Source organism: Hemiscyllium ocellatum, chromosome 36, assembly GCF_020745735.1.
Source record: "Hemiscyllium ocellatum isolate sHemOce1 chromosome 36, sHemOce1.pat.X.cur, whole genome shotgun sequence".
Taxonomy (NCBI): Eukaryota; Metazoa; Chordata; class Chondrichthyes; order Orectolobiformes; family Hemiscylliidae; genus Hemiscyllium; species Hemiscyllium ocellatum.
Window position 1 is genome coordinate 7338541 of NC_083436.1, and position 13029 is coordinate 7351569.

Genomic DNA, 13029 nt, shown 5'->3' on the forward strand with positions numbered 1-13029 from the left:
GGTTTATAGGTGTGTTGCCAATATATTACTTGGATGTTGTCCTGGTGTTCCATAATTATTAGTGTAACATAAATTAGTAATTTAGATTTTGTTTCTTGAAGATAAATCATGGGTATACTTACAGCTAAACGATTACAGATAATAGAGTTATCTCCAGTCTGTGTCCAGGGTGTGACAATGCAGAGTAGTTGTGGCTTCTAGTTGTATGATGACATTCAGGTACAGGTTCATCTGAATGTTGGGTTTCATAAAAGGATATTATTCCTATACTATGGCTTTAGGAATTGCAGTTTGTCTTTTTTTTGAAGAGAGGTTTTGAGCCAAGGGTGTTGAACTGTCTCTTTGAAGAACATAGAACATAGAGCAGTACAGCACACTACAGGCCCTTCAGCCCTTTATGTTGTGTTGACCTTTTATCCTACTCTAAGATCAAACTAACCTACATATCCTTCACTTTACTATCATCCATGTGCCTATCCACGAGTCGCTTAAATGTCCCTAATGTATCAGACTCTACTACCAGTGCTGGCAGTGCATTCCACACACCCACTACTCTCTGTGTAAAGAACTGACCTCTGACATTTCCCAAAACCTTCCTCCAATTACCTTAAAATTATGCCCCCTCATGATAGCCATTTTTGCCCTCAGAAAAAGTTTCTGGCTATCTGCGCTATCTATGCCCCTCACCATCTTGTACACCTCTATCCAGTCACCTCTCATCCTTCTTCGTTCCAATGAGAAAAGCCCCAGCTCCTTCAACCTCTCTTCATAAGACATGCCCTCCAGTCCAGGTAGCATCCTGGTAAATCTCCTCTGCACTCTCTCTAAAGCTTCCACATCCTTTTTATAATGAGGAGACCAGAACTGAACACAATATTCCAAGTGTGGTCTAACTAGGGCTCTATAGAGCAGCAGTATAACCTTGCAGCTCTTAAACTCAATTCCCTGCTAATGAAAGCCAACACAACATAAACCTTTTTAACAACTCTATCAACTTGGGTGGCAACTTTGATGGATCTATGGACATGGACCACGAGATCGTTCTGTTCTTCCAAACTGTCAAGAGTCCTGCCTTTAACCCTATAATCTTTTAACCTTGCAAAGTGAATGATTTCACACTTTTCTAGGTTGAACCCCATCTGCCATTTATCAGCCCAGTTCTGCATCCTGTCAATGTCACGTTGCAACCGACAACTACCCACAATTCCATCAACCTTTGTGTCATCAGTAAACTTACTAACCTCCCCTTCCACCACCTCATCCAAGTCATTTATAAAAATCACAAAGAGCAGAGGTCCCAGAACAGATCCCGCAGAACATGACCGGTCACCGAGCTCCAGGCTGAATACTTTCCATCTGCTACCCTTTGTCTTCCATGGGCCAGCCAATTCTGTATCCAGACAGACAAATTTCCCTGTATCCCATGACTCCTTACTTTCTTAATGAGCCTACCATAGGGAACCTTATCAAACGCTGTGCTAAAATCTGTATGCATCACATCACTGCTCTACCTTCATCAATATGTTTTGTCACATTCTCAAAAAATTCAGTAATGTTTGTGAGGCATGACCTGCCCCTCACAAAGCCATGCTGACTACCTCTAATCAAGCTATGGTCTTTCACATAATCATGAATCCTAAATGTCAGAATCCTCTCTATTAGTTTGCCTACTATCGATGTAAGACTTACTGGTCTGTAATTCCCATGGTTATCCCTTTTCCCTTTCTTGCCACACTCCAGTCACTACTGTCACTACTCCAGTGGACAGTGAGGATGCAAAGATCATCACCAAAGGCACAGCAATCTCTTCCTTCGCTTCCTGTCGTAACCTTGGGTGATCCCATCTGGCCCAGTGACTTATTTAATTCTCATGTTTTTCCTAATTTCCAGCACATCTCCCTTCTTAACATCAACTTGTTCGAGGGTATCAGCCTGTTTCATGCTGTCCTCACAAACAACAGGGTCCCTTTCACGAGTGAATACTGAGGCAAAGTATTCATTAAGGACCTTCCCTACTTCCACTGACTCCAGGCAGAGGTTCCCTCCACTATCCCTAGTCAGTCCTACGTACACTCTGGCCATCTCTTGTTTGTAACCTTAACATAAAACACCTTGGGGTTTTCCTTAATCATATTCGCCAAGGCTTTTCCATGCCCCCTTCTAGCTCTCCTAAATCCATTCTTCAGTTCTTTCCTCGCAACCTTGTAACACTCTAAAGCTCAGACTGATCCTTGATTCCTCATCCTTAAGTAAACTTGCTCCTTCCTCTTGACGAGATGTTCTACTTCTCCTGTCATCCAAGGTTCCTTCACTCTACTATCCCTTTGTTGCCTCAGTGGAACAAACCTATCCAGCACTTGCAGCAACCTCCATATTACTATTGTGCATTTCCCTGAGAATATCTGTTCCCAATTTATGCTGCACGGTTCCTGCCTAATGGCATCATAATTCCCCCTCCCCCAATTAAATACTTGCCCCCATACACTCTGCTCCTTTTCCCCCTCCATGATGATCATAAAGGTTGGGTAGTTGTGATCACTATCAATAAAATGCTGTCCCACAGAGATCTGACACCTGACCTGGTTCATTGTCAAGCACCAAATCCAATATGGCCTCCCCTCTAGTCAGCCTGTCTATATATTGAGGCAGAAGTCCTTCCTGGACACACCTGACAAAATCTGCTCCATCCAAACTATTTGCAATAAGGACGTTCCATTCATTATAAGGGAAGTTGAAGTCACACATGACAACAACCCTGATACTTCTGCACCTTTCCAAAATCTGCCCATCCATATCTCTGTTGCTATTGGGGGGTCTATAGTCAGCTCCCAGTAAAGTGACTGATCCTTTCCTGTTTCTGACTTCCACCCAGATTGACTCTGTCGACAAACTCTTTTTCTGCAGCTGTGATACTATCCCTAATGAGCAATGCCAGGTCACCACCTCCTTTATCTCCCTCCCTATTCCTTTTGAAACATCTAAACCCTGGAACATCCAACCATTCCTGTCATTCAAGTCTCCGTAATGGCCACAACATCATAGCTCCAAGTTCTGATCCATGCTCTAAGTTCTTCAACATTATACCTGACACTTCTTGCATTAAAATAGACATACTTTAACCATCACACTGACTTCCTCACAGACTCTTTGCACACTGTATCTGCCCGTTCACTAGCTTCCCCATCCTCTGGTCCATAGCTCCTGTTCACACCCCACTGCCAATCTTGTTTAAACCCTTACGAAGAGCTCTAGCAAACCTCCCACCCTGAGTATTGGTACCCCTCCAGTTCAGATACAAGCCGTCCTCCTTGTAGAGGTCCCATCTTCCCCAGAAGGTATCCCAATGATCTACATATCTGAAGCCCTTCCCTCCTGCACCAGCTCTGCAGCCATGTGTTCAGCTGCACTCGCTCTTTGTTCCTAGCATCATTAGCCCATGGCAACGGTAGCAATCCTGAGATGACTCTGCTCGCCCTGCCGTTTAGCTTCCATTTTCACTCCCCATATTCACTTTTCAGGTGCTTATGCCTTTTCCGAGCTAATCATTGGACCAATGTGTACCATGACTCCTGGCTGTTCAGCCTCCCCCTTAAGAAACCTGTAGACTCCATCTGAGACATTCTTGACCCTAGCACCTGTGAGCAACATACCATCCAGGACTCTTGTTTGCGACCACAAAATCTCTTGTCTCTTCCTCTAACCATTGAATCTCCTATTGCCATTGCTCTTCTATTCTCCCCCTTTCCTTCTGAGCCACACAGCCAGGCTCAGTGCTAGAGACCTGGCCGCTGCGGCATTCCCCAGGTATGTACCCCCCATCATCACCGACCCCAATCCCCAACAGCATCTAAAGTGATATACTTACAGTTGAGGGAAACAGCGACATGGGATCCCTGCACTATCTGCCTATTCCTTTTCTCTCTCCTGACTGACACCCAGCTACCTTTATCCTGTAACATAGGTGTGATGGCCTCCCTGTAACTCCTCTCTATCACCCCCTCAGCCTCCCTAATGATTTGCAGTTCTTCCAGCTCCAGCCCCAGTTACTTAATGCAGTCTGTGAGGAGCTGGAGTTGGGTGCACTTCTTGTAGGTGAAGTCTGTAGGGACACTAGTGGTGACCTTTATCTCCCACATCCTGGAAGAAGAACATTCAACTGCCCTAGCTTCCAACACATCTGCTCTAAATTTCCAAAAAATATATAAACAAATGAACCTAACCGTACTAACTCTTCATGCAGAGCATGTTTGTTTTTGTTCAGAGGAGGAGGATGAGTGGGAGATACTCCACATGTAATATTTCAGATTTAGCCACTGCCTGAATTTATTAGTTCACTTACCCAGCTGTCCCCGTGTCTGCTTCCGCTCCTGTTTAGCCTTTGCTCCGCTGATTCATGAGGTCAGTATTTTGTATTCAAATTTACCTTCCCAGCTGCCTCTGGCTCTTGCACTCTTGACTCCCCCTGCTGAAATACTTAAGACAATAAAGTAAACAGCTTGTGATGCCTTGGCGTTTTCTGCAAGTTAGAATAATATAAGCAGGATGAATGAGTGGAGTCAGGTTCCTACAGAGCCAAGATTTTAGCTTTCAGTTTGTTGGGGTTTTGAAGTTGGTTGTGAAAGCTGCCATACATTTCTTAACCACAACAAAAAGCTTGACTTCTCTCTCTCTGCCAGAATTTTCTCTTGAAGTTCTTTCCTCCTGGACTGGAGAACCATCTCATATGAGACAATCATTTTACTGAATGTGCCTTTGCCAAGGGTATGTTTAAGGAACATTTGCTATTTAGTAGTTAAACAAACTGTTATTCTGTTAAATTTTCCCAGTAGAGTTAAAGTTATACCAACTGTTCTTTCTTTTGTTTGTATGTTAGTTGTGTAAGAATAAAATGTGTTTTGCTTATAAGCTAGTCGTTTGACCACTTGAATCACATCTGGAACACAACACCTTATCTTTAAGGCCTTACCAACACTTTTAAATAAGTTAAAGTTTAGGATGTAGACAATTTCCTTGAGGGGGTATGATCTGGTCCATAACACTCCTAAGCTAATAAACATGCTAACATAGTACTCAAAGCAAGTCCTTTTACTAGTTTGTGCCTCAGGGTAGCTGCTTCAAATCTCTGTCCAGCTAATTCAGGCCTCTGGGTTACTGGTTTCAGCCTCTTAAGTATGAGTCCAAGCATCTAGTTTACTCATCTAGATCTCTGGTTTACAATATTAGGCTTCAGAATTACTCATTCATGTCTCTTGATTACCTGTTCCAGTATTTGGATTACCACCTCAGGGAAATCTGTATTTGCCAGGATTTGGTGTTGGAGAGACTGTTAGGTCTGAAGGTTGATTAGTCCCCGGGGCCTGATGGTCTACATCCCAGGGTACTGAAGGAGGTGGCTCAGAAAATTGTGGATGCGTTGGTGATTATTTTCCAGAATTTGATAGATTTGGGATCGGTACCTGAGGATTGGCGAGTGGCTAATGTTATACCACTTTTAAGAAAGGTAGGAGAGAGAAAGCAGGAAATTATAGACCAGTTAGTCTGACCTCAGTGGTGGGAAAGATGCTGGAGTCTATTATAAATTATCAGCCCTTTCCTGATGAAGGGCTTATGCCCGAAACGTTGAATTTCCTATTCCTTGGATGCTGCCTGACCTGCCGTGCTTTAACTGGCAACGCATTTTCAACTGTGATCTCCAGCATCTGCAGACCTCATTTTTTACCCTCTATTATAAAGGATGAGATTATGGCACATCTGGATAGTAGTAACAGGATAGGACAGAGTCAGCATGGATTTATGATGGGGAAATCATGCTTGACTAATCTTCTGGAGTTTTTTGAGGATGTAACTCTGAGGATGGATGAGGGAGATCCAGTAGATGTAGTGTACCTGGACTTTCAGAAAGCTTTTGATAAAGTCCCACATAGGAGGTTAGTGAGCAAAATTAGGGCGAATGGTATTGGGGGCAAAGTACTAGATTGGATTGAAAATTGGTTGGCTGATAGGAAACAAAGGGTAGTGATAAACGGCTCCATTTTGGAATGGCAGGCAGTGACCAGTGGGGTACCGCAGGGATCCGTGCTGGGACCGCAGCTTTTTTACAATATATGTTAATGATATAGAAGATGGTATCAGCAATAACATTAGCAAATTTGCTGATGATACAAAGCTGGGTGGCAGGTGAAATGTGATGAGGATGTTAGGAGATTACAGGGTGACCTGGACAAGTTAGGTGAGTGGGCAGATGCATGGCAGATGCAGTTTAATGTGGATAAATGTATGGTTATCCACTTTGGTGGCAAGAACAGGAAGGCAGATTACTACCTCAATGGAATTAATTTAGGTAAAGGGGCAGTACAGAGAGATCTGGGTGTTCTTGTACACCAGTCAATGAAGACAAGTATGCAGGTACAGCAGGCAGTGAAGAAGGCTAATAGCATGCTGGCCTTCATAACAAGAGGGATTGAGTATAGAAGCAAAGAGGTGCTTCTGCAGCTGTACAGAGCCCTGGTGAGACCACACCTGGAGTACAGTGTGCAATTCTGGTTGCCAAATTTGAGGAAAGACATTCTGGCTATTGAGGGAGTGCAGCGTAGGTTCACGAGGTCAATTCCTGGAATGGAGGGATTACCTTACACTGAAAGACTGAAGCGACTGGGCTTGTATACCCTTGGGTTTAGAAGACTGAGAGGGGATATGATTGAGACATGTAAGATTATGAAAGGATTGGACACTCTGGCAGCAGGAAACAAGTTTCCGCTGATGGGTGAGTGCCGAACCAGAGGACACAGCTTAAAATTATGGGGTAGACCATTTAGGACAGAGATGAGGAGAAACTTCTTCACCCAGAGCTAGCTATGCCAGCATTTAGTTCCCATCACTAATTGCCAGAGGGCAGTTAAAAGTCAACCACATTGCTGTGGATCTGAAGTCACATGTACCACAGACCAGGTAAGGATGGCAGATTCCCTTCCCCAAGGGACATTCGTGAGCATGATGGGTTTTGCTGGTGGCTTCCCTTTGATATGTCACAGAGGCTGGTCTCGTATACCAGAGAAAGGGATGGTTAACCCAGGGTTAACCAATTTTGAACCTTCTATATTCCTTTCTCATGCCTCTGGGTTATTAGTTCAGATCCTTGAGTTCCTCACCAAGGCCTCTGGATTACAAATCTGAACCTTGAGTTTCTTAATCAGGCCTCTGAGTTACAGGACTGGGCTCTAAATTACAACACCAGGCTCTGGATTACTAGTTCAGACTTAATCCATACTTTATTAGTCTATCCACTCAGAACCAGAGGTTACCGGACCAGGCCCCTGGGTTGATAATCCAGAATATCTGGGTTTCCAGTCAAGACCTTTGAATTCCTTAGCCAGGCCACTGGGTTGCTATTTCCGGTCTTTGGTTTACCCAAGGTTCTGACTTATAATACAGGATATTTGGCTGCTAATCTAATACCGTGGATTAACCATATATTTCTCTGGGTTACTATACTTGGATTATAGTCTGGGTAATATTCCAGGTTTTTGATTTTTTAACCCGGACCTCTGGTTTATTTGACCATATTTTGATTGGAGAGCTGTAGATCAGATGCACTGGACTTGTACTGAAGGTAAAGAGGTTAGATTTTGAGGACAGTTTGCAAATACTTTAGCGTATAAAGGGTTAAACGTAGGTTTAATTTAGGTAAGGTAAAGATAGAATCTGTTAGAATTAGTGAGGGAATCCATAGAATTAGAGCCAGTATATACAGGGATAACTTCAGGAAGGAAGGAAACTTTCTTTCCAGAAAAGAACGTGTTGGTGCTGGGGGTCAGTTGGCAATTTCAAAGCCGATTGACAGACATTTCTTGCTTAGGGGCTTCAAATAGAGATAAGAGAAAGATTTACTGTGATCCAGTTGAATGGCAAGACATGTAGAAGGGTTGAATGGTCTCCTCTGTGCTAACTAGTTTTGGAAGCAGGTGAACACCTGGGCTAAAATGTTTAACCAATGACTCCAATGAAAGCTGAGATAATTCCAGACTGGTTCAACTATGTTCACAACTCTATTCCAGGTCCAGTACCTGTGCGGCTGGTGAATGGGCCTAATGTGTGCTCCGGGAGAGTTGAGGTCTATCGTAACTTTGAGTGGGGGACTATCTGTGACAATGGCTGGAATGAAAATGCACCAAGTGTGGTTTGCAGAGTGTTGAATTGTGGATCGGCTTTGTCAGCACCAAGAGGGGCCTACTACGGAAATGGATCCGGGGCTATCTGGATGGATAATGTGAGATGTAACGGGAATGAGCCTGCCCTCGATCAGTGTTCTGCCAACCCACAGGTTGGGAGTAACTGCACACACAGGAATGACATTGGAGTTGTCTGCTCAGGTGAGTGGGTTCCCATCACAAGGGAGTGGAGATTCCTGATTGGATGAGTAGGGCTGTCTTGTCAATGACTTCTTTGGCCAACTCTAACAATGTTCTGCTTGGTTCAGTAACAGATGAAGGAATGATCAGTGTCTTGAGCAATTCTGTATGATGATGAGCCAAGCACATACAAGAGGGAAGTCCTACACTCTGTCTGTGGGGCATGGTAATTATCCTGTTCTGCCTAGGTGTCTTAAAAGTGGGATAATGTGAGAGGGAGTCCTGATTCACCAGGGCTTGTGCCTCAGTATCAGTTGTTGGCAGCATTACTGACAGATTAGGCAGCATGCCATTCCCATTCTGAGAGTGACAATGCACGTGATCATCCATAAAATCCCCCCAAAAATTAACCAGGTCCCATCTCTGTTCCAGGTCCTGTATCCGTACGGCTGGTGAATGGAACCAACATGTGCTCTGGGAGAGTTGAAGTATACCGTAACTCTTTTTGGGGAACCATCTGTGACAATAACTGGGATAAAAACGAGTCGGATGTGGTCTGCAGAATGTTGAACTGTGGGACGGCTGTGTCAGCACCAGGAGGCTCTCAGTATGGAGCGGGAACTGGAAACATCTGGTTGGATAGTGTGAATTGTAGTGGGACAGAGACTGCCCTTGATCAGTGCCCTGCCAATCCACAGGTGGGGATTAACTGCACACACAGTAGGGATGCTGCAGTTATCTGTTCAGGTAAATGCATTGAACCTGCTCCTCTGTGTTAGTTTGCAGACTGATCTGAATTGAAGTCCCTGTTTTTAACATTTCTTCTGGCATCTGCATTATGTGTCCAATTATATATATTAGTCTTGAAGATGCTGCAGTGGAGATTCTGCAATGCAGAATATACTGAGGTCTAAAACAGTCAAATATTGAATAATTGCAGAGAAATTTAGAATGATACAGAAAACCAAGTTGCATTTGAAATGATACAGATTTGTTAGGCGAGGCACATGGAAAGTATTTCCTTGAGGTGGAGGAATGGGAGGGGAGAGGCTTGTAGAACAAGAAGGAGTCTCCTTAAAATTAGAATGATGCAGCCAAGGAGCACCAGCTCACAGAAAGAACAGTGGAAATCTGCAAGTGTCCCCACCCAAAAAAATACTGGGCTCATCAGTTGGTGGCTGACTGGTTTTATCCTATTCCTGACTGTGTATATGTTATCTGTGCTAACATAGTCTTGAAAATGATGCAATGAAGATTCACCAAAATGTACTGCAGTCTAAAACAATTAAATCTTATGTGTTTGCAGAGAAGCTAAAAATTAAAGGTAAAATTAAGACATATTCTGTTTAAAATGATGGAGAAGTTTTACAGATTTGATTGGATAGGTATATGGAAACTATTTCTTCAGGTTTGGAGGTGGGAGGCTAAGGAGGGCTTGTATAACAAATGGGAAATTCCTTAAAATTGGAAACTGTCCATTCAGGAATTAAGCAGGAAGCTCTGTCTGACACAAAAAGTAATGGAAATTGGTTGGTCAGCAGGAAAACTTGCAACTGATATTGGTAGATATTTGTTCGATAATAGTTAATGAAGTTTTGAAAAGTTTCTGCCATTTGGCAGAATTCTAACTTTGTCATCATTTGATTCATCTGTTCGAACTTGGTTTCCAACCTCTTCTTTATAGAGGTGCATTTAAATTCATCACATTTACAAATGTAACTACAGAATGGAGGATGCGATGTGGGTGCAATGATTTGCAGGGTGGGGAGTGGGGATCATAAACTGTTTTGAGAATACATGACGTGAAGTGAGAGGAGCTAAAGCAGCGATTGCTGTCTGCCATGTAATTTGATCCAGACAGTACAGTTTACAATACACCTTTCAATTTCTTTCTCACCTGTTGTTTGCACTTGCTTTCTAGGTCAAATTAGAAATGAGTTAATTAAAGACAAAAATCAGCTACTCATTCATTCTGAAATTTGTGCAATTTTTATCATGACCTCTTGATCTGCAGAATGAGCTTTAAGATAATGTCATAGGTTGAAAGTCTATCCTGGTGTGTTTAACCAGTTATAGCAACCGGCAAATAATTACTTTTTGAAAATTAATTTTTTTTCAAACAATTTTCCTGATAATTAACTTGTCATTTTAAATCTGTTAAATTGTAATTGCAATGATTCATTTCAATTCAAGCAGAGTTCACCTATCCAACAACAATTTATTGTGGGACTTGTAAAGAAGGACAACAGTTTTAGACTGGAGATATAACTAGTAGCAAATGTAGGCTGGAAAGGACAGGGGCAATTGGTGAACAGAATTTAATGATTAAAGATGCTGTGAGCAAGTTGTTTTTGGAAGTTAGAATGTAGGAGGCCAGGCAGGTGATACTTAAAAACTCATTTTGGCCTGAGCACAGTCTAATTTCATCTGTGACAGGGTGACATGAGTTAACAGAGTTTGCCACAGAAATAGAAGACAACAGCATTAATCACAGTATTTCTGATGAAAGAAGTTAAACATTGGGGAAAATAATGTTTCTACCCATTGATGTCTAATAGTTCCACCTATTTAAATGGCTTCAAAACTTTTGCATTCAGTGCAGATCATTAAAATTACCATTAATGCACAACGTCTTGTTATTCAAAAAAAACTTATTGTTTTCAGCTACTTTCATCCTTGAGTTACAGAACCAAGGTGAACATATGATAGAAAAATGCAATTAAGATGCAGATCAATTATGATCGAATTGAATTGTGGTACAGTTATGTGCGATTGAGCCTTTTCCCACATTCCCATAGAGGCTGAATGTTAACCAGCATGGGGAGGGATGTGACAGCAGGTTGATATGTCCAGCTGATGACATCATGAAACTTGATGTAATCCCTGACCAGTTTTAATGTTTTCCTGTCTGTACTCCAGGTCCAGTCCCTATACGGCTGATGAATGGTATCAACATGTGCTCAGGGAGAGTTGAAGTCTATCGTAAATCCAGTTGGGGTGCTGTCTGTGACAGTTCGTCAGCCCAGGCGATAGCGAGCGTCGTCTGCAGGGTGTTGAACTGTGGGGCAGCTCTGTCAGCAACAAATGGTAGTCACTACAGTGGAGAGGGGACTGGTATCATCTGGTTGGATAATATGCAATGTGTTGGGACAGAGCCTGCCCTCGATCAGTGCATTGCCAATCCCAGGGTGGAAAATAACTGTACACAGGGACAAAATGCTGAAGCTGTCTGCTCAGGTGAGTGCCTTTATCCTTGCTCTTTGAGTATTATTTTCTAAATTGACATGGTAGAATTCAAATTGATCTTGACCGATTACTAGCTAACTTATCAGTCCATTCCTCTAAGTTGCTGGCTCATGCCACTACCCTTGAGGTTTTGGAAAAGATAATCAAGTGTGTAGATGGCGGCAATGCATTTCACGTTGTCTACTTGGACTTCAGCAAGGCTTTTGATAGAATAACACATGGCAGACTGATAGCAAATGTATGAAAAAGACCATGGAATTCAAGGAAATTTGATTAATTAATCCAGAATTGGCTGAGTGGCAGGACACAGAAGGTGATGGTCAAAGGGTGTTTCGGTGATTGGAACCCTGTGATATGGGCATCCACAGGGATCGTGTTGGGATCCTTACTGTTTGAAGTGTTTGTAACTAATTTAGACTTGAAGTTGGACCGTGGGGAGCACTGAGGATGAGAGGAAACTTTGTACGCAGGTCTATTGGTCCCTTTTTGAAGCAGAACTAGCAGATTAAGCGGTTAAGAAGGCGCCCAGTTTAAGAACAGAGCGATGATGCTGGAACTGTATAAAATGTTAGTTAGGTCACAGTTAGAGTATTAGGTGCCATTCTGGAATCTGGGTTAAAGGTGGGGGTGGAAAGGAAATTTACCAGAATGTCGCCTGGGCTGGTGATTTTGAGTTATGAAGAGAGTTTGGATAGACTGGAGTTGCTTCCTTGAAGGAGAGAAAACCGAGGGCTGTTCATAATTGTGATGTATAATAATATAAGGGGCGTAGATGTGGTAGATGGGAAAAATAACATTCCCATTGGAGAAGGTATCAGTGACAAGGGGGCATAGATTTACAGTTAAGGACAGATGGTTTAGAGGAATGTGTAGAAAAACATTTTCACCCAGAGGATGGTGAGAATGTGGAACTCACTGCCTGTCAGGGTGGGGGAGACAGAAACTGAACTGATCGGGTAAATCAAGGAAATGGGATAAGATCTCCTAGTCATGATGGAGACATAGTTACAGGAGATCAGAAATGGGTAATTAGCTTTCAGGGAGATTTGACATTTCAGAAACACAGGGGGAATGCAAAAGATGGTTGGATAATAAGAGAAGAGATGAGGACAGTCATGAGAAATGATCCAGGCTCGAATGATGTAGCTGGTGGTGGTAAAAGGAAAGGAGACAGAAGTAGCAGTCGTGTGCAGACACCTAAACAATAGCCACACTGCCGGAGGGATCCAATTTAACAAATAATAGGAGTATGTAAAAAGAACACAGCAATAATTTTGGGGGACTTTAATCTTCATTATGATTGGGTTAGAGATGTTAGAGGGAACAGCTATGACAAGCAAATTCATAGAATGCATTAGGGAGTTTCCTAGTGCAAAATGTCATGGAGCCAACTGGGGAACGAACAAGCGATCCTGGATCAGGGTAAAAGATTCCC

The 13029-nt window shown here is 42.8% G+C and overlaps 1 protein-coding gene across 1 annotated transcript in view; it reads left to right on the top strand.

Moving 5' to 3' along the window:
- The window catches only part of LOC132833278 (deleted in malignant brain tumors 1 protein-like), a 119889-nt gene that overhangs the window by 76218 nt on the left and 30642 nt on the right, over positions 1–13029 (top strand). The window contains exons 17-19 of the mRNA XM_060851441.1: positions 8055–8369; positions 8781–9095; positions 11268–11585. Coding sequence (XP_060707424.1) covers positions 8055–8369; positions 8781–9095; positions 11268–11585 — 948 coding nt within the window. The remainder of the gene's footprint in view (positions 1–8054; positions 8370–8780; positions 9096–11267; positions 11586–13029) is intronic.